Source organism: Ochotona curzoniae, unplaced genomic scaffold (genome assembly GCF_017591425.1).
Source record: "Ochotona curzoniae isolate NIBS_2020 unplaced genomic scaffold, NIBS_Ocur_1.0 scaffold_4683, whole genome shotgun sequence".
Classification (NCBI taxonomy): domain Eukaryota; kingdom Metazoa; phylum Chordata; class Mammalia; order Lagomorpha; family Ochotonidae; genus Ochotona; species Ochotona curzoniae.
In genome coordinates this window covers 32205508-32231120 of record NW_024467121.1, presented here as the reverse complement: position 1 = coordinate 32231120, position 25613 = coordinate 32205508, and the positions used below count along the sequence as shown (strand labels likewise).

The 25613-nt window shown below is 39.1% G+C and overlaps 1 protein-coding gene across 1 annotated transcript in view; it reads right to left on the bottom strand.

The window, feature by feature from the left end:
* Window positions 1–25613, bottom strand: part of LOC121148228 (ankyrin repeat domain-containing protein 20B-like) — a 42481-nt gene that overhangs the window by 4929 nt on the left and 11939 nt on the right. Inside the window, exons 8-14 of the mRNA XM_040968316.1 lie at window positions 23522–23603; window positions 21600–21793; window positions 19499–19674; window positions 17937–18057; window positions 17272–17370; window positions 9056–9135; window positions 8674–8763 (exon numbers count right to left, since the gene is read on the bottom strand). Of these exons, the coding sequence (XP_040824250.1) occupies window positions 8674–8763; window positions 9056–9135; window positions 17272–17370; window positions 17937–18057; window positions 19499–19674; window positions 21600–21793; window positions 23522–23603 (842 nt within the window). The remainder of the gene's footprint in view (window positions 1–8673; window positions 8764–9055; window positions 9136–17271; window positions 17371–17936; window positions 18058–19498; window positions 19675–21599; window positions 21794–23521; window positions 23604–25613) is intronic.

Here is a 25613-nt window from a genome sequence, read left to right as displayed (position 1 = left end):
ATACCTCAGCTCTTGGCAACTCAAACATGAACTTGCTTCATGACAGCAAGAGTTTGTGTTTACTCTGTCAGAAACACAGTGTGGGCTGCTGCCTAGCCACATGAAATCCATCCCTCGTCTCATCACCGCCAGGCAGGACCCCAGATTTCAGCTCATGAATTGTGTGTGTGTGTGCGCGCATGTGGACGCGCTCTGTAACATTTAAAGGGTTTCCACAAGGAAATGATGGATATTTTCTTTTGCGACCTTTCGAAGAACGGATGCTAGTGAACCAGAACAAACTTAATTTCTGTAGACTTGGTAAATTTGGGACTTCAACTAGAATTTAGGAGACAGAGATCTGGATAAAATAAAAGTATGAGAAGAACCCCTTTGTCCTGGCCAAACCCATTACTTTGCAAGTCAGTTGGTGTGGGGTACCACATTTACCATGAAAAAGAAACTTGGAGGCCCAACTAGTTTTCTTTTCTCCTCTCTTTTTTTTTCCCCAAGGGAAGAGCTATTTATATACAAACCTAGAGCTACAAATGATTTTGTAGAATTGTCCTACAGTGCTTTTTGTCACGTGGCATTGAGAAAAGTTCTAAAATCTGTAATGAATATATTTATTTATTCCACCATCAGTTTATTTATTCAAGTAGATATCATCTAGAAACATTCAACTTCTACTTTTCCTTCTACTTCACGAATCACATTAGGTCCGGTCTAGTTTTTAAGGACCTGAATCAGCTACTGAGCAGGGCTCTAGCTGCATAAACAACTTTTCTTCTGACCCGGTTGCCCACTGTTGTGTGGAGTTTAAATTCTAGAATGTCGTAACTACAGATAAACTTGGGTTTCAGGTCTTATAGGTATCAGGAAGATGTCCTTACAGAACCTGGCTGCATCTGCCTGTCTTATTTCTGCCTGCCAGGTTTTCACTGTCATAAAGTGTATGTGCGCACACACACACACACACACACACACACACACACACACTGTATTTTTCTCTTCTTTTCATTGCCAAGTCTATCATAGCTAGAAGTCTTGATCTGACAGAAAAGGGACGGCGCGTTCATTGAGAGCCCAATGCTAATGTAAAAGTCTTGGTGTAATTTTTATGGCTCCTGTGAGTTTTATTTTCACAGAACTGTTTTCGCACATCTTGTCAGAGCGACTGTGAGAAGGAACACCAGCATAGAGGTGAAGTGCATTTCTGCCCAGGAAGAAGCTGCTGTCTGATGCTGTGGGGTCCTACAGGTCTGGTCCACAAAGGGCATTTTAGTTATCGTCCTTTTTTTTTTAATTGATTACACTGCACTATGTGACACAGTTTTACAGGCACTGGGATTCCCCCTCCCCTCCCCAAGACCCGCTCCCCCCGATGGTGGATTCTTCCATCTTGTTGCATTTCCACAGGTCAAATTCAGTTGAGATTCTTTCCTTGCAAGCATCTACAAAGCATAGAGTCCAGCATCTTATTGTCCAGATAAGTTCTACAGTTTCATGGGGAGACCGTCTCTGGTCTGAAGGTAGAGCCGACAGAGCATCATCCCAATCAATTAAAAGCCCCGACATTACATCAGTAACAATTTATAACGTAATGGAATTAGTTGACATGGTATTGTGTAACCAGCATGTTCAAAGAGAGAGAGAGAGAGAAAAAAAAGAGTGCAAGTTCTGAACCACTTCCTATGACTTCTACATTGACATTTCAATTATTAGTTTATATACAGCTGGGTTCTATACACCTTAAAACTGCTATAGATTACTATTCAGCTGTCTCGTGTCTGTTTTAATTTTAGTATTTAGCAGTTTATAGTGTTGAAGCATGATTTTGCAGAACCTGACTGTTTTTCGGGTAGACTAACTCTATAACTCTAACAAGACATATGTCAACAGTTTAGGTGAACGGTTTTAGGAGGGGTGTGCAGAGAAATCTTCAATACCCTAGTGAGGAGTAACTAATCTTCGTGCCCCACCCAGTGAGTTATAAGTGTATCCCCACTGCCCGTTTCCTGTTTCTAAGTTATCATCCTTTTATCGCAGACAATTCAGTCTAACAGTGACACGTGTGTACAGTGTACATGAGCACATGAGCAGTAAGTTGAAACATCTGGTTTCCATCTTAAGCATGTTTATCGTGTCACTGCGGAAAAAAACCCGGAAAAATCTTGAAAACTAATTAGCTCCAAATTTATTTCAAGAAAGAAGGGCTACAAAGTTTTGATGACAAGTTGGTCACTGGTGGCCAGTTACTGACTCTTCAATTTAGTGTGGGTGATTATTTGTACGTACTTGAAAAAAATATTTTAATATAGAATTCTCTTTTCTGGAATAGGCACCTGGATTGGGATTTCCATTTGCACAGAAGCTATCTCAAATAAGCTTTAAAGTGCTATATACAAGTTCTTTCAATAGACTATAAACATGTATACATATATTAAAATGTTCTACATGTATATATATACTTTACACATATATGTGCATATGATTCACTCCTTTATCAAATTAATTTCTAGGCTTTGTAAGAAATGAATGCTGTCCATATTCCATTTTGTGTTTATAGTTTCTTTTGAATTAATAATCTCTAAAAAATTTTATTTCTTGGCAAGTTAACATATTGTGACACACACATGCTTGCATACATGCAAACACTTTTCTACACTCATTACATTTAATAATTTGTTATTTTATTACCAGTGGAAATTGAGAATTATTAACATTATCAATGATTGTCCATTATTATTTTTGTTAAAGATTTATTCATTTTTATTGGAAAGACAGATATACAGAGGGGAGGAGAGACAGAGAGGAGGATCTTCCGTCTGATGGCTCACTCCCCAAGTGGCCACAATGGCCGCAACTGAGCCAATCTGAAGCCAGGAGCCTCTTCCGGGTTGCCCACACTGGTGCAGGGTCCCAAGCCTTTGGGCCATCCTCGACTGCTTTCCCAAGCCACAAGCAGGGAGCTGGATGGGAAGAGGGGCTGCCAGGATTAGAACCGGCACCCATATGGGATTCTAGCTCTGTCCATTATTTTGAATGCTCAAAAATTGACTCAATTGTGCTTCATTCTATAATAAGCACAAAGTTTATATTGAATAATCTCCTTTTAAAAATCAGTGGACTTTTACATAAATCTATATACATATAAAACTACACATACACTTTAGAAATTAAATGAAACAATACTAGTTCATATTTATTTTTAAAGGTATCAATGACAGACTCTTGAAGTGCACACATGATTTGACTTTATAATTTGGAGAAAAGCTTTTAGGAAAATGAGCAGACTTGAGATGTGGAGGATGGGTGTTTGGCACAGTGGTCGAGACACCAGCTGCAATCTGTGAATCCCATTTTGCAGTGTGTACGTTTGAGTCCCAGCTCCGTTTCTGACTTGACTTTCTGGCCAACACACAGCCTGGGCGGCAGTAGCTGATGGCTGTCATATGGAAGAGCCAGATTGGATTCTGATTCCCGCCTTTTGCCTGGCCCATTCAGACTGTTGTAGGCATCAGGGGCATGAGCCAGCAGGTGGAAGAGCTTTGTTTTTATCTGTCTCTCTCCTTGTCTCTCCTCTCTGCGCTTCAAGTAAATAAAATTTAAAAATAAATAAAATTGTAATATCTGTGGTCTATAAAGTTCTTGATCTAATAGTGGTCGAGGCCAGTTTTTCGGCTTCATGGGAAAGATACAGAGGCTCCCATAGAATTTGTTTCTGGTTATTTGCATAGCAAAACTCATCTGCTGCTGCTACACTGTGCACTGCTGTCTGGGAGGATTTAGCCTGCTGTGGCTCTGACTCAGGAAACAGCGCCCTCTGCTGGGCTTAATCAGTCTGCTGATTTTTGACTGGAGATCCTGGATGGAGTTCCAGCCTCTTGGCTTTGGCCTGCCCCAGGTTTGGCCACTGTAGTCATCTGGACAGTCAATCAGCAGATGAATGGTCTCTCTGTATGCAGCCCCTCCCTGCCACTTTATAACTTTGCCTTCCAAATAAATAAAAATAAATCTTTAAAAAAGTACAAAGGGGCTGGCATGGTAGTCTAGCACAATAATCCTCTACCTGTGGTGCCTGCACCCCATATGAGTACTGGTTCATGTCCTGGCTGCTCCACTTTCCATCCCTGCTGTGGGAAAGCAGCTCCTGTCTTTGGATTGGCTCAAGGTTTGGCCGTGGCAGTCGTTGGGGGTACTAAACCAATGGATGGAATATCTTTCTTCCTATCTCTCCTTCTCTCTGTAAATCTGCATTTAAAATAAAAATAAATACATCTTTAAAAAAAGTATGTAAAATAAATTTTCAAAAATGATAGTTGTTAAAAATTAGAACAGGATTAAAGACACGAGGATTCCCCACTGATACAAGTAATTGAGCAGACTGCAAGTTTGATGAAAACCAGAGTTATTTATCGCTTCAAATGCTCTCTTCACAAAACAGAAAGTAAGAAGTCAACACTGCAGTGGAGAACTCTGCAGCTAATACCTTCAGTGAACCAACTTATCAACATCAGTAATGAGACCATTCAAAATTGCAGGTCACCTGACAGCATGCAAGCAAAAATGCACAGAATTTCTTCTTCAATACTATTACCAAAAATTGTATGACTTGAACCTAATCATAAGGAAATTCCAACAAAATCCAACTGACACCAACTGACTAGGTTTCATTACTCAAAAGATTCAAGCTTGTGAAGGTCAAGCAAAGATTCCAGAACTGTTCTGAATGAAGGAAGCCAGGAAATGTGACAACTAAATAAAATCCATGGATTTTAATGGAATCCTTTGGTCTTAAATAGGAACTACAGTTCAATCGTAACACCTTGCCAACAACAATCTAGGATTAAGTGGTAGAATGTATGTGTGGTAAATTTCTCATTATGAAAGTTGCTTATGGGAATGTAGAATGAGCTTATTTATAGAAAAGATACCTAGAGGCAATCAGTGGTGATAAGCTAAAGTCAACATCAGTTTATTCTCACAGTTTTGTGGAGAATTTTTATATTAGAATTTGGTGCTTTTCTCTAATTTTAAGATCGCTTCCAGAAAGTTAAGGGGAAATAAGGACTAAGAAAACACTGGATGAAAAAGCTTACTTAAACATTCTATCTCTGTAAAGAAAGATATATTAACATCAGTATTTACAGTTAAAAGTTTATGTTTGATGGTTTTATAACAATTGCAAAATATCCAAACGTTGACAATGGCAGCAGTACCAGTAAACCGAGATGATGACTTTACAAATATTTAGGTTTGTAGATAGTGACAAAAATTTAAAAACGGAAAGACTTCAATTTACTATATTATTAATGACAATTTGGGTACAACATAACAGTTGGCATGTTTTGCGTACTAATAACACTGATTTTCATTTGCAAAACTTTCTCTAAAGTAACCTACAGATTCCAAGAAAATGTTTCAAATGTTATGTGTAGGACTCATCATTGGATACAGCAGTTATGACACGACTTGGGGCGCTCTCAGTCCACACCGGACGGGCTTGCGTCCCAGCTGCAGTTCTGATCCTAGCTTTCTGTGAATGTGAATGTGAGAGGCAGCAAGTGATGGCTCAAGTTGTTGGGACTCTGCCACCCCTGGGAGAGACCAGAGCTCCGTTCCTGGCTGTTGGCTTTGGCCTGTACAAGTGGAAGGGGGAACTGTCCTACCTTTCTGCCTTTATTCCTTCCAAATACAATTTGAAAAATGTATATTTTACCTTACATATATGATGCAAAATATTTTTTCAATGAACGTTTTACATCATATATTTCATAGAAATCATCAAAAGCCTCAAATTTATTATCATTAAGAGCATATAATTTTTATTTTAAAAATCTACACATTTGCAATGCTTTGGAACACTAGAGTTACGATTTAGATTTGACTTCTCATTATTTTAAGAGGATCAGTTCATATGTTTCAGATCTCAGTTCGTCAGTTCCTGGAAAGAAAAAAATTAGGAATATGGTTCTTTATTTAAAGACTTCACAATGAACAAGGCTAAGTTAGTATTAAAAAAGTTATTAATTTTATCACTGTTAAGAAAAAGATATGTAAGTATGCCTATAGAACAAAATTACTTTTACATGCAATTTACCCATAGCTGTTCAAGGAATTAACTATCATACTGGGTAAGAACCAGAACTTTTGGTTTGCTCATGCTTTATCTATTTATTCTGGAACCATGTGCTTAGCAATGCAACTACACTGTAAGGATGATAATAGTGTATCTATCAATATTCATAAACTGAATACCAATAAAATAGGTTAGCAGGTTATTTCCATACACAGTCACAGATAGGATGATAGATTGGTGGGTACAAATAGTCTAGTTTGGATTGGCAAAAGCCAAATTGACTCAAAAGTTATTATTCTACACCAAAAATTTTATAGTTCTTCCCAGGGTAAAAGGTAGCCAAAGATGAAGTAAATGATTGGAAGTATTAAATGTCATCTGCCAAGTAACCAGCTCTGAACTTTAGTATGAATGTGTGATTGTGTGTTTGGACCTGGTATCTCTGCCACAACCTGAAGAGCTGATAGTGTTGTTGTGATCGAAGTGGTTGTAGCATGCAGCCCACAGTGCTACAGAGATGCAGGAATGAAAAAAAGTGTCAAGCTAGAAGTAAGAGACTAACAGACTTTGAGAGACTTTTCAAAAGCTACCAAACATCATGACTAAATAAGGCATAAATATATTCTGTATTACGATGTACATGTTTCCACATATCTCATTAGAGTATCATCTAAATCAAATGATGGAAAGGGCTGTTATTTTAGAAAACAATTGATATAAATTTAATTTACAAAGTTTGGCATTATACCTCATCTAGTTTTCTATTTAAATTGGTTTGCATCTCCCATCTCCTCTAGTTCCACCAGTACCTGGTACACATTTGTTCATTACTTGGTTTTGCAACTAAAATTTGATTGTAATACAGCAACACCTTTACATTAGCATTCTGCTCATATCTATATGTATGCTGTAGCTGCGGAGTTGACTTGTAACAGGCATCACCTGGGCCAATATACAAAATAATATTGTGGATAAGACTATTCACTTAAAATTTGTATAAATATTGCTATTTGAGACAAGTGGTATATCAATGATAGTGGTCTTCTATCCAGCTGTCCTCAATTTTTGTTCTCACCATTGAAAATATGTTGGTATGTTGGCATTGTGGCACAAGAGATGCTGGCATCTGACATGAGTTAATGTCCCAGTTAATGTCCCAGATTACTGTTAATTCAACTCCTTGCTAACAACCTGGGAAAAGTAGAGCAAGAAGGCCAAAATGCTTTGGTCCCTGCCACCCATGTGGGACACCCACATGAAATCTTGGCTCCTGGCTTTGTCCTGGTTCAGCCTTGGTTATTGTAGCCACTTGGATAGTAAATGAATAACTGGGAGATTCTATCTTTATCCTTCTTTTCCTATCTCTCTCTGTAACTCTGACTTTCCATTAAACAAATATTTTTTTAAAAAAAGAAAATGACATCTAATGGGAAAGATGAAACCTAGAGTTCTTTCCTGGAATTGTATCATAAACCTTTCATTGATTCCATTAACTATCAGTGTATTTTCCACTTATAATTTGTAGATCATTTCTCTGTACTGTTTAGTGGACAACAATCATAAAATGCAATACAAACTATTCTAAACTGAACAGTACACACTTTATATGATGACCATTGATAGGCTAAAGTCACCTGAAAGCAAAGCACATTCCTTGGGTGTTTCTGTAATTAACCAATCAATGCAAATGCTTTTGATCCCCAGATATGAGTATCTGTTTAATACAAATGCACCCTATTCCTTGTCATTTAAAGAAACTAATTAACAAAATCTACTAAATGACATAATTTCTCCATTCAGTGTTCACAAGCAATCTTGTGACTGTAATTTTTATTAAAGAAGGATAAGACCAATAGGATAATCCTGTTTTTCTTCATAGACAGTTAAACCATATTTACTACCCACCAACAAATTGGCATCCTAGATCACACTTCAACTTGTATGAGATTAGACTAAGTTTTGACGAAGGATGACAAACATGGACAGATGGGGTAAAATTTTTTTTTCTCTGAACCTTCAGTTTTTGCATTACCCTGTTGTGCTGTTATGCAACACTGTAGCAGCCATTTCTCTTTTCCCTGACATCGATTCCCTTTTGCAAAATCCAAAGATTCCTTGTGGTGAAGAAAACATGTATAATGAACTCCTATCTATTCTCCATAAAAACACAACTTACCCCCTAGAACATAATCCATTCTCAAAATCTCAGTGAAGACTTTAGATTTTAACTATAGAGATTCAGTTTTAGTTGAAATCATTACTCAAGCTTCTTGGCATTTTAAACGGAATATAAACATTAGCAGCGATTCTAAGTGACAGCTATGTACTCATGATCATAGCAACATTATTCACAGTAGACTACATCATGCAAATGTCCATCACTGATTAATTAATACAAAAGATATACCACAAACACTACTTTTTGAGGTATCACAATTTTAAATTCAAATCTTACTGGCAAAATAATTGAGTTTACAGATTCAGTAAATTTCAACCAAGGTAAGTGGCTTCAATGAGACTTTTCATGTTGCCTTAAACATTTTTATCATCTCCAGATAGAGAAATAAAATCTCCTTTTCAGTGTGACAGAAAACAAGAGACCACTTACTGACCTTGGCCTTACCAGGTTTTTCTCCAGCTTTTCAATTCTGTCTGCTTGATTTTTGATGGTATACTTTAATTCCAAAATTTCACACTCAAGCCTTAAATAAAAATTAAAAAATATTCTCACAAACAATCTAAATTGTGCAGAATTTTCTGAATACACACTAAGAGGTATAATTAAATTCTTAAAATGGCAAAAAGCAAATGATTTTGCAACCATGTCAAGAATGTGTAATAGGAAACATTTGCAAACATTATATACTACCAAGTAGCTTAAAGCTGCCATTTCTCCCTGGCTACAAGACATAGTTATGATGACAAATGACAGTCTAAGTCTCATAGCACATGGCTTCTGTGTTTTATATGGATTTCGGCTACTTTGTATGTTACCTTAAATTGTGGTATTTCAGTTGATCTGACTTCTCCATATTTTGTACCATTCCTTGGTATTGAGCTTCTGCCTCTTGAAACTGAAATTAAAAAAAAAAAAAAAAAAGGTTTACCAGCACCTGGTACAAATCTACTCATCATGGCTATTTTATTAGTTAGTTCTAAACATATTTATTTTAAGGGCAGAGTTATGCATAGAGAGAAGGAGAGACAAAATGTTAGATCTTGAGCCCACTGGTTCAGATCCCCTAATTGCCACATTGGGCAGGGCTGAAGCATGTCAAAGACAGGACCCAGGAGCATAATTTGGGTCTCACACACAAGGGTGGCAGATTGTAATGGGACATAGAAACACCTATTCATTTGCTTCTTGTTCATGGCTACATTTATACCATAACTTCAGAGTTGAATTGTTGCAACAGACATCACCTGGGCCTAATACCTAAAATAATATTGTGGTTAAGAATTCTTATTTGGACCCGGCGGTGTGGCCTATCAGCTAAAGTCCTCGCCTTGAACATGCCGGGATCCCATATGGGCGCCGGTTCTAATCCCGGTAGCTCCACTTCCCATCCAGCTCCCTGCTTGTGGCCTGGGAAAGCAGTCGAGGACGGCCCAAGGCCTTGGGACCCTTCACCCACGTGGGAGACCCAGAAGAAATTCCTGGATCCTGGCTTTGGATTGGCACAGCATCGGCAGTTGTGCTCACTTGGGGAGTGAATCATCGGATGGAAGATCTTTCTGTCTCTCCTTCTCTCTGTATATCTGCCTTTCCAATAAATAAATAAAATCTTTTTTTTTTTTAAAAAAGAGGTGAACATAAAAAAAAATTAAAAAAAAAAAGAATTTTTATTTATTTTTTGTCCATGTAAGCTTTGACATTTTAATCAGGAACATGCCAATAAATGTGGTGGTTTAACAAGTTGCACTCCGTTCTTGCTCACACACCTGAAGAATGCCATCCAGTGGGGAAGGTGAAGGACACGATACATTCCATCCGTGCATAAAACTTCCATGAATTTCATTAGTCAGCAATATGTCTTTCCCACTTAGAGTTTATAGACCACTTTCTCTTTGTAAAAAGAGGATTCCAGATTGCGGAACAAACAGTTTAAATGACCATCTGTGATAGGCCAAAACTACAGGCCTGAGAATATTGCACTCATGGTTTAATCAAATTTCCAAGCCCCTTCACTCCTGGGCTTCAGTTTAAACACTCTGACGGTACCACAAGGTTATATTTTGGTGTATCAGAGAAGCCGTGATCAGTGCACCAAGAACCATAAAGCTATAAATCCCAGCTGTGGCTACCACTTGAGGAAAAGCAAATTTATATGTTTTTTCTTAGTATAACCTGAGTATTTGACAGAAAAATGTGCTTCTATTGCAAACGTAGCATATTAACTTTGTAATTTGTTGATTAAAATGTATTAGAATGTACGTTTAACCAGAAAGTTTCACTTATAATGCTTAGTCAACGTCTGAAAGAAGAGCTCTCTGTCGTGGTATAACTGTCCTGTGGTATGTCCTGAAACTCGGCAGTGGGATGCCTCCAGCGCTTTATTTTTGTTGTTTAAGATAGTATCTTTTAATCTAGATTTGAGAAGAATGCTGTTAGTATTCCATCCATGGCACTGTCTGTGCTTAAAAGCCACTGATTTTTGTGTGTTGATTTTATATTCTGCAAATTTATCGAGCTCTCTTCTGCTTCCCAAAGTCTCTTAGTGGAGTTGTTGTTCCCATCAAGTCATGTCATCTGCAAGCAGGAATAATTTGACTTACTCCTTTCTAATTCATATCTGATTTCTTACTGTCGTCTAATGGCTCTGCTAAAACCTCCAGAACTATAATGGCAGTGGTGAAATGTGCACCATTGTCTGGCTCCTGATTTTGCTGGATTTGCTTGTAGCTTTTCCCCATTCAATGTGACGCTGGCTGTGAGTTGATCTTCTATTGCCTTGATTGTGCTGAGAACTGTTCTACATTCGAATTGCTTCATGTTTTTAACATGAAAGAATGCTCTATTTTATCAAATACTTTCTCTGCTTCTATTGAGCCAATCATATTGTTTTTATTCCTCAATTTGTTAATGTGATGCACCATATGTAATGATTTCAATATGCCGAACCATCCCTCTATGCCAGAGATAATAAATTGCAATTGGTAAAGAAGAATGATTTTTCTGATGCACTGTTGGATTTGATTAGCTAAGTATTCTGCTGAGATTTTAAAATTTATTATTTTTATTGGAAACGCAGATATACAGAGAGGAGGAGAGAGAGGAGGATCTTCTGTCCAATGGTTCACTCCCCAAGCGGCTGCAATGGCTGGAGCTGAGCTAGTCTGAAGCCAGGAGCCTCCTCCAGGTCTCCCACGCAGGTGCAGGGTCCCAAGGCTTTGGGCCATCCTCAAATGTTTTCCAAGACCACAAGCAGGGAACTGGATGGAAAACAAGGCTGCTGGGATTAGAACTGGCGCCTGTATGGGATCCTGGTACGTTCAAGGCGAGGACTTTAACCACTAGGCTATTGCGCTGGGCCCGATTTTTTGCATCTATGTTTGGTAGGGATATTGGTCTAAAGTTCTCTTTTTTCTCTTTTTCTGGTTCCAGAATTAAGGTGTTGCTGTCCTCACACAAGATTTTTTTTTTTATTGTTGTTAACATTGTATTATGTGATACAGTTTTATAGGCACTGGGGATTCCCCCCACCCCTCCCATACCCCTCCCCGCATGGTGGATTCCTCCACCTTGATGCATAACCACAGTTCAAGTTCAGTTGAGATTCGTTCCTTGCAAACACATATCTAGCATAAAGTCCAGCGTCTTATTGTCCAGATAAGTTCAGTGGCCTCTTGGGGAGACCTTCTCTAGTCTGAAGGTAGGGCTAACAGAGTAAAGATCCGGTCAGTTAAAAGCCCCAACAAAACCTCAGTATCAATATACAACATTATGGAATTAATTGACATAGTATTGGGCAAACAATATGTTAAAAATAATGCAAGTTCCATTCTTCGAAACACCTGGGTTGAGACAGTATCAATGACAGGTTCAAAAAATAACCAACAACCAAACAAAAATTACAAGTTAAATCAAGGCAAACATGTGGTATCTAATCTTTTGGGATTCGCTCATTTCCCTTAGCATTATAGTTTCCAGTTGGGCCCATTTAGCCACAAAGAACTGCATTTTGTTTTTTTTAATAGCTGAGTAGTATTCCCTCCTTTTCAATTATTTCGAATTGCTTGAGAAGTACTGGAATTAGTTCTTGCAAAGTTTGGCAGAATTCGGCAGTGAGGCCATTCAGTCCTGGGCTTTCTTATGGAGGCTCTTTATTACTGATTCAATCTCCGTCTTGGTTTTCTATCTATTTAGGTTTTCTACTTTATGAGTCAATTTTGGTAGATTGCACGTGTCCAGCAATCTATTTCTTCTAGCGTTTCCAAGTTGTTGGCCTAAGGATGTTTGTAGTAATCCCTAATGATCCATTTAATTTCTGTATTGTCTCTCGTTGCATTTTCTTTTTCATCTCTGATTTTATTAGTTTGAGCCTTCTTTTTATACAACTTCCTGTTGTATATTTTTTTCTTTTTGCTAAGTTGGGCCAATGGTGTATCAGTTTGTTTATTTTGTTTTTCTAAAATCCGCGTCTCGCTTCACTAGCCATTTGTATTGTTGTTTGGATTTCAGTTTGATCTGGTTTTACTTTTCTTCCTTGTCTAATGGTGAAACTCATAAACCAACCTCTCCACGAACAGATTCAGGAAAGGAAGCACATTCAGGATGAGAAACCACTGCCCTAAAGTATAACATCCATTAGAACTTTGAAGGAATTTGAGATTCCAAGAATATTATGGATTTTTATGAAAAATATTAACAGTTTCTCTTTTGAGTAAAGCTGCTGTAAATATCACTACTTGACAATGCCAGATAAATGGAGCTGAACTGACATTACATTATCAAATTTGCTAAAAATTTCACCATTACCACCCATGCCCTCACCACACACACATGTATTTGGTTTAAAAATGTCCCGTATTCCATGATGCAGGAAGTTGTATACATGTGTACACATATCAAAATATATACAGCTATATTTGAAAACAAATGAAAAATTGAGCCCAGTTGTAGGCAATGGCCCAGAGGTTGCATTGTACCTAGGTAAGTGTTACAGTGCTAGAAAAAAAAGCAGCCAATAGCTGGCAGGCATCCTGGGCCTGGTTAATGCCAAATTTGTGTTAACTATACGGTATGCTAGCATAGTTGCCTGTTCTATTATTATTTTTTTAAGATGTGGGGGTGGGGGAGACGTTGGCATGCCATCAGTGTTTGGGGACCCAAGTATCAGTGTGCGTGGGCGCTGGGTAGTCAGGCAGGGCCCCAGGCTAGCTCAGTACGCTGCTGGAGGACTGGGCTTGTGCATCTGTGCACTTATGGGCGTGGGGGCTGTGTACTGCTCAGGGAAGCAGGTCTGGAGATGAGAGGAGTGGAGGACTGCTGAGGAAAAACGAGAGAGGTGAGGAGTGACTTCTGGGGGATTCCACCAATGAGGCTACTGCACTTGCACATAAACGATGCGGCTGAGACTGGATGATCTGGAGAAGGGAAACTGGAGGACCTTTGAGGCCAAACCAATACACCTGCCCATGTGGGAGATCTGAGTTCTAATTGTTGGTATCAACTATGGCCTTCCAGTGCACACAAAAGCAATGGAGGGGGACTAGACTGGTAGGACTCAATCATAGTACCCACCAGTGAGTGTCAGGGCGTGGACCGTGTCAGACTTGACCATGACACTAACCAGCTCATAAGAGAACAGGGTCTGGGAGCAGATTCTGTGGGGGATCATGAGCTTACACCTATGGGACTGCCATACAGGCTGGTTTGCTTGAGGGCTGGAGGTAGTGAAGGGCTGAGCTAGGTATGACCATTGAACTCACCAATGCTCAAGGGCACTGGGGTTGGGAACAGTCTGGGTTGGTCCAGGCTATAGCACCTGCAGGTGCACTCAAGAATTGGATGTGGGGTAGACCATGCCATACCATCCACCGCACACACAAAGGCTGAGACTGGGGGGGGGGGTCAGATTATACCAGGTAAGACCTAGCACTCACTGGCATGTGTGATATCTGAGTCCGGAGTGGCCTGGTGGGGGAACATGGGGAACTCCCCTGGTCAGCCATTGCTCCCACTGGTGAGCATGTGAGTCAGGGCTGGGTGTCGGAGGCTACCATATGTACTGGTTTGCAAGAAAGCCAGGGATGGGGTCCGACTGGGCAGGGGTAGGTTTCAGTACTCCCCAGAGAGAGTTGGGACTAAAATGTGCCAGGTCATGCCATGCCAGGCTAAGGCACCAGATGGCAAAGGCCAAGACAGGGCATGAGTTATGCTAGGCTAGGTCAGAACAACCACTGGCACATGCAAGATCTGTGGCTGGGAATGAGGCTGCTTGGGAGCTAAGGGAACAACCATACTGGGCTGCAGTTCCCACTGATGAGCATGCCAGCTGGAATGGGGGTGGCTAACTGGGCTGGACATGGCCATAGTATTCCTTGGCATGGGTGTGGACTTGGTCTGAGGAGTGCCAGACGAGGCTAGGATCCAGCATCCACTGGTGTTCACAAGAGCTAGGGTGGGTGTAGAACAGGTTGGGCTAGGTCTCTGTTACACATTGAATCAAGGGAAAGCAAGGTCTGGGGGTGTACCAGGTAGGGTTGTGCTGTGACACCTGACAGTAAGAGCTGGAATGGATGTGGACTGGTGGGGCAAGGCTGTTCTTCCTGCCAGGAAAGGAGGTGGGCCAAGTCAGGCTAGGTCAAGAACCCACCAGTGTCTATGAAATCTACGTCTGGGAGGTGGCCTGATACAGGATCTTGGGAAACTCCTCTGTCAGAATGCAGTCTCTGCAGGTGAGCACAAGAACCTAAGCTGGGAGCAGTCCAGACCAAGTCAGATTACAGTATCTGCTGGCACACATGTGGGTCTAGGGGCAGGCCAGGCTAGGCCAGATCAAAGCACCCACTGGCAGATGTGAGAATGGTGCAGAACAGGCCAGGTTGGGTCACAACACCAGTCAGTTAGTTCACTGGGACTTGGGCTTGGCTGGGCTGGGCTGGGTTGGGCTAGGCTGCAGCACCTGCTAGCATGAGCTGGAACTGGGGGCAGGTGGGGTTGAGCCAGGCTGCAGCATGCACTAGTGAATACTGAAGTGTGGCAAACTAGGACAACTGGGCTGTAGCTCCCACCAACACATGTCAGACTTGGGATGGGGCGAGCCTGGTAGGGGAGCTGTAGGGACTACCCTGCTGGGTCATTGCTCCCTCTGGAGAGTGTGAGAACTGACACTGGGGACAGACTAGGCTAGGATGGGCTATAATACCTGTTGGCCTGCATGTGAGCTGGGTTGCGGGAAGAGTCAGGCTGGGCTAAGTGACCATATCCACTAGTGTGTACATGAGCCAGAGTGAGTGCAGGCTGGTTGGGTTTTGCCACAGAATCAGCTAGCAGGTGCTAGAACTGGGAGCAAGTTATGTTAGGCTAGACCCCAGAACCACCTGGAAAGTGCAAGATCTGGGGCTGCGAGTGGGCCTAGTAACACATTATAGACACTTCTCTGATAGGCTGCAGCTCCCACTGGTGAACATAAGAATCAGGGCTGGGGGCAGGCCTGGCAGGACAGGTGGTGACAACGGCCAGTGTGAGTGTGGGCTGGATAGTGGGGTCAGTTGGACTGCTAGGCATTAGCTCCATCAATGCATGTGAGAGTAATGAGATGTGGAACAGACTGGACCAGTCTGCTGCATATACCAATATGCACAGGAACTGGGGCTGCGGATGGGCCTGGTGGGAGTTATTGGGGGTTGCTCTGACCAGATTGCAGTTCCTACTGGTGTGTGAGGGCAGAGTGTCTGGTGAGCAGGGTTAGGCTGGGCCACAACATCCCTTGGTTTGCATATGAGATAGGGCTGGAGACAGAACTGATCAGGTGACTGCAACCACCAATGTGTTTGTAGGCTGATGTGGATGACAGACAGAGCTGGACCGCGCCCTGGCTGGTATACACAAGAGTCAGGTTGGGGTTTCTTTGGTGAGATTTCTTTGGGGACTCCCCGACTAGATTACTGGACTCAGAACCCGAACCACATAAAAAAATCACAGGATCTGTGGTCTGACTGTGGAGTACATGTGCCAGAATTGGGTCTCCACAGTTGCTGAGTTTTGTGCAGTGAAGGGCATGCCCAGATGCTCATGGGGGATCATGAAAAACAGCTCATTGAGGCTTGAACAGGACATCCAGTACCACTGAAGGAAGAACAAATTGGACAGCTCTTTTGGTCAAGCTTTGACAAAGCGTACCTGGGTTAACTGATACTGTAAGATGGACTATGTGAGAAAAATGGAACTTGGAAGGATTTCCTTAACCTTGGAGTAATGAAATCAACAGTGTTTCAGAAGTATCAAAACCACTTAAGCAGTATCCTTGGAACATGCTCCATATCAGGGACCCAGGGATGACACCGGGTGGCCTTCTCCCATTCTCAGGTACTGATGCTGTTGTGATGCTGGGAACGGCCCTCTATCCTTCTCTTCCCACTTTGCCCAGATATAGGAAGAATAAAGGAGATTGGAAGAAGCTGCCTCATCCACTTTCCTGCATTCCTCGACCCTTCCCTCTAATTTTGCCCGACATGGGCATGCATTCCTCTCAACTATGTAAACATCATCAAAAATAAAATAATTATTAAAAAAGAAAACAAAACTAAAAAAACAAAAACAACAAAAAGAATTAATGTAATATGTCCCAAATATAACTGCTTGCAGGATTTGATATTTGAAGAGAAAAACTTACTTTCGTACAATATGAACCACAGGCTTTCACACATTTTTGTATTTGCAGTAAATTTACATTTTAGTTCTCTTCATACAGTAGAGGTTGTAAAAAATTTATAAATAACAATGCACATTAAAAGGTTATGCATTAACAGCAAACCAGGATACTGTTTTATTTGCTGAAGAAAACAGTCTTCTATTGTAATGATACATTAAGTACGACATGTAATTGTGCTCTTAAAAAACTTTTCTACTACTATTAATTTGGCAAAAATGTATGAAGTTGTTACCATGTTTTCCCCCCGTCCCCCGAAGCTGAATAAACCACACCAAAGGGGTTTGTGGGGGGGACTATGCCATAATTCATTTCATTTGGAGCAATCTTTACCTCCTTTGGTTGGCGAAAGTGACTCATTTGCATTGCATCTTTTCTTGCACTCTCTTGTCTAGAAAGATGGCTCTGGATTTTGTTATGCTGTTCCTTCACCTAAGGAAAAACTTTGTGAGTTTTCAGTCTCATATATTTGAGAACAAATTAGTAAAAAAGATGAATTAAGAGCAGAAATGTTTTTTTAAAGCTGTTAAATGAAAGCAAATTCCTATAGCATCAGGATCTGTGTCTTGTATAGACTCTTCAGATTTTAAAAATATACTTAAACTGATAAATCATACCTAAATTTATCATATGTACAAATCACACCTAAATTCATCAAACAAGAAAAGCAGTTTTCAAGTGCAGATAGGGATGATATTATAAAATAAAATTTCTTTACAAAATACTTAACTAATTTGATTGTAGTTACATAATATTTAGCCTGAATACCAATGTATAAATTAATCTTTGTTAGACTAAATTCAACTCATCTTTTATTGCTTTATCCAGAAAACATTTACCAAGTATCAGTAGCTGTCAATATTTCCAATTAATAATTTTAGAAAAGCAGATTTGGTATGCTTTAGGTCAACATAATATATGGCTTAAATGAAGGGGAAATGAAATTCAATAATGATTAAAGGTAGAAATGCAAAGTGTTTAATAAAAAATTCACTTACTTGATGCAAGTCATTTTTGAAAGCCGTCAATTCCATTTTTAGTGTGTTCAGTGTCAGTTCATGTTGTCTTCTCACTTCTACTTGTTTACGATATTGCTCTATTATTCTTGTTAACTGGTTCCTATTTTTTTTTTACATAACACATTAGCACTTGTTCCATTTTTGTGATTTTAAGTTAAAAATGCTTATCTTAAAATCCAGTTTGGAAGAAAATAAAAGGTTCGCTTTCATCTGGCTCCTAATTAAGTAACATATAATTTAATAAGATTTTTATGTTCTCAAATGTTTCTCTTCATAATTCTCATGTCTTTCATGCTTCATTTCAAAATCATTTTTTCAAAAGAATAGGTACACTTGAAAGGTGGTCATCAAAGAACACTCTTACAATTGGTAAGTTCTGTCCTGGCACAGTAACTCTGATAAAATATTATCAAAGGCACTTTTGAAATTGCAAAGAGTAAAGTTACAAACGTATCCTTTCTTTGCATAAATATTGTCAATTAGGAAAGATAATTTAGTTAACTAATCTTTAATGAGTTACTTTTTTTATAAACAGCTTTCTGTAGTAGTTAGAAATACAATTTCATCATGAACTTGTAGTATTCATAGAAGTTTGGAGTACGACACCACATTTCAGGTGCCTTTGTACAACATGTTTTTGCTGAGTAATATCATTCAAGACTAGGCTAAAACACTTACTTGGTACCTTGCATATTTTACCTTCACTTTCTTCTTATAATACATTCAGCTTATCTTGTTGACTAGTATGTACATCATAAACAATTTTAAAATTCTTTTTGCAACTAGTCACAACTTCTATTAAGTAAACAAGAATATTAGGCATTTTGAACATAGAGCATGGAAGTGAATTTTTGTATGTCTAGAAAGATTTTTGAAGAAACTGATTAGTAATCACTTTTTTTAAAAAAGATCTATTTTTATTATTTTTTGATTGGAAAGGCGGATATACAGAGAAGAGAGAAAGAGAGGAAGATCTTCCGTCCGATGATTCACTCCCCAAGTGAGCGCAACTGCCGATGCTATGCCGATCCAAAGCCAGGAGCCTCTTCCGGGTCTCCCACGCGGGTGCAGGGTCCCAAAGCCTTGGGCCGTCCTCGACTGCTTTCCCAGGCCACAGGCAGGGAGCTGGAAGGGAAGCGGGGCTGCCGGGATAGAACCGGCGCCCATATGGGATCCTGGTGCATTTTAGGTGAGGACTTTACCTGCTAGGTCACGGCACCGGGCCCTCAGGTCTCATTCTTGAATAATTAAGTATCTCAAATTCTGATACACCCTCCTAAATAACTCTTCCCAAGAACTTGCAGCTTTCATTAGTGAAAATGTCTGAGAGTATTTTTCCTGCATATTTTCCAACAAGTTATTAATATTTAAACAAAGCATTTATGAATATTGTGTTATAAATTCTCTTTTTTAGCCTATATTTTTAAATTACAAATATCACTTTTGATAGTAAAAGTATAAAATGTTTTAAGACTGAATATTCTTCTAAGGTTTATAGTACAGGAACAATCACCTACTGCTACATATTGCTATTGTCTTACCTGTAATACTCTTCATCTGTCTTAACAGGAAGCTGCTGACTGTCAGGCTTTCCACTCTTCTTTTGTGGAATGAATGCACCTTCCTTATTATCGCGAGCAGGAGCATCACACTCACACAAATCCTCTCTTACTTCCATTCCATCGTTTTCCAGATTCTTTCTTTCTTCTTCTTCAAACTTTAACGAAATGTTCACATGAAAGATTGCTGTTACTACTTCATTTGATTAAAATAATTTTGCTTCCATTTTATTATTCGACAGCTTAACTTGTCATGATTTTGTTAACAATCTAATTTTTGTGCTACTTTAAGGACTACATGCTGTTTAAATTGTCCTGTATCCTGCTTTATATCAGAACTCAAAATTCACTGAAAGTTGTCAAAATATCAAAAATGCATTTCACAATTTTGCATTTATTCCTATTCATTCTTTAGTAGCCAACACTTTGTGATGAACTTGTTTGATAGAACTAACAAGACAATGACAAAAGTTGTGTCATCTCATGTTTTCGCCACACACACACACACACACACACACACACACACACACACACACAGACTTTCCTCTGCTGTCTCATTCAAAGAATGTAAGATCCGGGGCTGTGGGCCAGGCTGAGACCAAGGAATCCTTGAAGTCAAAGACCCAAGTACTGGGTCCATCATCTACATCTCAGTGTATTCACTACCTGGAAGTGTGGAATATGGTGGGTGTATAAACCTGGGCCATCTAACAGGAAATGTAAGCAGACCAAGTGGTGCCTTAGTCACTGTGCTAAATATCCATTCTTAAGCATTTACATTTTTTATAGTAAATATTTATTAAAAATACTTTTGATGTTTTGTCACTATGCGAGGGAGAACTCAATATTTCTAATTCAGAATCTTCCAGCAACATCTAGCTTAGCTGTTCTATCTTATGAACAAAATGGGCATTAAATTCAACTAGGTGTAAATCTAATATCTTTTACTGGTATTACAATTATCATTATGACTTTTTGAAAATTGGTTTTTCTGTAGGTGTAACAGCAAAAATATTGTGTCTTTTCTCTTGAGCCGTGTTTTTCATATCTTTGTGGGGTAGATAAGCACCAAATCCGAATCCACAAGGCTTTTTGGACCACTACAATGAAGCATATTCCTGGGGTACGAATTACAATTAGTGGAATTTGGGTTCATGCATTTTGTCACTGGGATATCAACTCTTGATCTTTTTTGATTCTAACAGTAGCTACTTCTGGACTTGTTATTTTAAAAATCCACTGCATAATTATATAAGTTCTTGCTTGCTTAAAAATATTTTTAGTCCGTGTTCAATCATCATTGTCCTTGTTGAAAATATTCTCATGTAATGAATCTTAGAAGATGTGTTGTTGTCGTTTTTCAGGGGATTCTAAGCATGAATGAGAAGGAAAGACATTTTCAAGCCAAGAATCTTACTTTTCAGGAAATGTCTGAACTGCAGCAAAGATAGACAATACCAATACAACTTTTTTAAAAAAAAGATTTATTTATTTTTATCGGAAAGCCAGATATACAGAGAGAAGGGAAGATGGAGAGAAAGATCTTCCATTCGTCGATTTACTCTCCAAGTGGCCACGATGGCCAGAGCTGAGCCGATCTGAAGTCAGGAGCCAGGAGGCACCAATACATCTTTATGCTCACAATCAAGCGTATTATTTGTCAAAGCAGAAGATGTAACCTATTACAATCTTTACTACAGCTCTGGCCCTTCAAACTTTCATTTGTTTCCCAACATAAAAAATCAGCTTGGGGTTTGAAACTCAGATGTGTTTTCTGTCAGGCTGTATGCCTTTAAGTAATGTTATTGTTATATACTCAAGAAGGGATAAAAGAAAAAAATGGAACACCAAAACCTATTTAGAAAACTCTTTGCCTCTATCCTAATAATGATCAGCTAAACCTTACCACATATGGTAAGAACATCTTATGTTTTGCGGTTAGCTAAAATGTTAGATTCATAATAAATTGGGACTTGTTGGTTTTATAAGTCTAGTCTGAAAAGTAATGTCATTGGGCATCTGCTATGTTATCATAATAAAACAAACTGTTCAACCAGACATTTAAGATCAAAATTTGACATACCTCTGGCTGGTTATATTCACTTATTTCAAGATACTCCTGTTCCTGGTTGGATGTGGTTTCTGTGTCATCGTGTGCTGGGTAAAAACTGATAAGTTCTAATTCAGCTTCCATGCTTTCATGGTTATTAGTTCTACAATGATCATACAGTGGCTCCTTCAACACAGCCCACTGTGGGTTTCTTTCGTTATAACTGTCTGTAAAAACAAAATCATTGCATCTTAGCTGAACCAAAGCTTCAATTCTTTGGTGTGGGCAAGCCTCACATCCAAAGACTGTCTGTATAACTATAGTGAGGTAAATGTCTAGCATCTAATTCACGTAGTCCCATTTTTGTTAGTATTAAATACTATTTCATTCTCATTCTTTTGTAAATGTACAGAGAATGGAGTTTCTCCCTGAACTAGTTTCCTAGTTCTAGTGCTTATTGGATCGCCGCTATAATGGCTACTGGAATAAATGAATGAAAATGCTTATATGCAAATGTTTTCAGTTCTAACTTCCAGTAGAGTAATTATGTGAATCTTGTTAAATAAAAGATATAGAAATGTTGTGGCATTGAAGTACTGCCTGCAGTGGCAGTATCTTTCATGATTTGAAGCTGGTTCATGACCCAGTTGCTCGCTGCCAATGGTATAGGACAAGCAGTATAAGATAGGTCAAGCATTTTGGTCTCTGCCATACATGTGAGAGACATAGAAGAAGTCTTGGCTCCTGCTTCAGACTGGCCTAGTTGTGGATACTGGCCCATTTGGGGACATCTTGAGGATAAAAGATGCCTCTGTTTTCCCCTTTCTCTAACTCTTTCAAACAAACAAATCTTACGATAAAAAGAAAAACCCTCACATCCACAACAATTTTAACAGTATAAAGAATGAAAGGACCCTGAAGCCAAAACTTTTCAGAATCAGTTTCTTAAAAGGCTAACTCTACCAGGTATGCACCAGGAAATGATTAAGTATTTTCCCTATTTTGTAAAATCAAAGACACACCCATAAACACACACATACACACACAGATCTGCTACTCAGAACATCTAATTAGCTTAGCACGACAGAATTAACACATAGTTGACATGTTAGCAAGTACTGCTTTGCTCCAGGTAAAGATTAGAACTTCATAGCAGTTTAAAGCTATATATTAGTTAAACTCTGTAAATTCATATTAAAAACAAGGATTTTAAATTTGGAACTTAAGATATCAAAACCAAAAAGTACTCACAGGTTATATTTTTTAAAGATTTCATGTAATGACACACACTTTTAAAATATCGATATTTAAAATCACATCAGTATTATTCATGTCAAGTCCTTCCATTAAATTTAGGAAAAAACAATTTGGAATATGAAGACTGGGAACCTTTCAAAAACGGCAATGTATCTCTTTCCAGAGTCAAGTTTGTATTGCAAATGTACCTGACCTGGATATCTATTCAGCCTTCATTGCTACTGATTTATTCTGAATAAAATGTTTCACTTCAACAGGAGGATGAGTAGGGTTTGCAACAAGATAATAATATGTATTTCATATAATGTGTAGCTAATAATTAAAGATAAAAATACAAAAATTGCTTTTGGGCCCGACACTAAAGTCCTTGCTTTGAACGTGTCAGGATCCCATATATATCTGCTTAATTTCCTTCACTTCCTATGTTCTCTATGTTCGTCATTCTTCATTTTCACCCTTTCATTCCTTTCTATATCCCTATTTTCTGGCTTTAAACAGGCCACGGATGATCTTTAATGGACCCAACCATTCAGCCTCTTCACGGAATTCAGAATTTAATCTACTTTTGATACCTAGCAAGATACACCATGTGTCATTGCTTCAACTTTCAACAGGTCACTCTCCTTGGCTGTTGAAATAGATCCTTATTTATGTCTTATATCATTCTTTCAAATGACTCTTAAAACTGCAGGTTTTACCTTCCGCTGGTTCATCTGTATACTCCTCTCTGCGATCCCCGCGCTGGCCAGCACCTTCCGGCAGAGGACTTTCAGAACTGCTCTGTTAAAACAAACGTCAATAATGTGTTACATAAGGACTTCTCAATTAACTCTAGGAAGAAATTTGAATTACACACTGAAAAGGAACTAGACCAAATTAGAGAAGCATGCACTGAAATTCAAAGCATTTTAGTAGAAAATCTTACAATATTGGATATTAAGCTTGTCCTTTAACTTCATATGACTATTGACTTTGTGTACTGGGCAAGCAAGGCCAGAGGATGCTATCCGTGATGGAAAATGAGTGTGTATATTTTAAGGAACAATTATCCATATTGAATTCTACATTGTATTCCCCCCACAAAAAAAGAAACCATTAAAATACAATTGATATAATTCTGTAATAATTACATTTGCTTTTCTAAGGCACCTACAGATCAGGAAACGCACGTTAAGTGTAGAGGGCAACACTTACAACCAACACATAAATTAAAAACAAATCACTTCTTATAAAACAGATTTAAACATTTAAATTATTTCAATGAACAAATTTTTAAATGTTAAAATAAAAATGTGGTGTGGTAAGAAACTTCAGAGAATGCCAATCATCTCAACTACAAGCAGATTAGCACAAACGTTGTTCGATTCATTTATTTATGTCTTAGACACATATCATGACCGTCCTCTCTCTTTCTCTCTTTTATAAAAGATTTATTTATTTTAGTGGCAAGTCAGATATAAAGAGAGGAGGAGAGACAGAGAGGAAGATCTTCTGACCACTGATTCACTCCCTAAGTGGTCACAATGGCCGGAGCTGAGCTGATCCGAAGCCAGGAACCAGGAGCCAGGAGCTTCTTCCTGGTCTCCCATGCAGGTGCAGGGGCCCAAGGCTTTGGGCCATCCTCCACTGCTTTCCAAGGCCACAAGCAGGGAGCTGGATGGGAAGCGGGGCCGGCAGGATTAGAACTTGTGTCCATATGGAATCCCGGCATGTTTAAAGGGAGGACTTTAGCTGCTAGGCCACTGCACTGGACCCACATTGCTCTATTTATGTAGATAGTGTCTTGGAAATGTTCTACAGTTTGTTCTTTATGCATGTATTTGAGAAGCAGTCAGATATCACTGAGGGACTAGAGAGACAGACATTTTATACATTAATTGTTTCACTCTCCAAATGCCACCAATTTCCAACAGTAGGCAGGGACTCAATCCTAGTCATTGATGCTGAGTGTGGCAGAGAGCAGGAACAGATGAGCTTCCACTTGTTACTCACCAGGGTGCACATTAACACAAAGTTGGAATTGGGCACAGAAGCAGGACACGAACCCAGGCACTGTGCAAAGGACTGCTGCATCCAAAATCATCTCTTAATTTTGTATTTTTAGAAATTATTATTATTTAAAAATTTTTTGAATATTCTGGTACGATTTCATAAGATCTGAGATTTCCCTACTCCCCTCCCTAAGTCCCTGCTTCTTGTCTGACTTCCGCACATCATCACAACAGTAGAGTCCTTCACAAGCAGTCATAAGTGTGACCTGACATTGCTGGTACAGACGACGTCAGAAGGTCCGGCATCCTATTGTCAAGATATATCCAAAAATTTCACTGGGAGTCCATATTTGACTTGCAAGTAGAGATGCACACTGCATTGTATCTTTGTATCTAGATACGACTGTATTATGCCGTCACTATAAATTCCCTTATCCCGAATGCTTGTCCCCTGTATCTTTGTTCATAAAGCGTTTAATTTCAGAAACAAGATGATAAAAGAGCTATAGAGTAAAGAAAACCATCCTTGATGTAACGCTGAAATAATACTAGCCAGATATTGGTTTCAATAGCATATGCTATATTTTACATCTATTAATGAAATGGGACTACACATTTTAATAAGCCTTTACCATATGGCAGGAGCTTATTTGCATACTTTATTTTCTACCTGTGACAATATAAAAAAGATTGATGATGGTTATCCAACTTCATGTATCATGCCCATGTGTAGCAGTTTAAAGTAAAATTATAAACATGATTTATTATTCTTAGCCCGGAATGTCCTCCTGGATGGCTC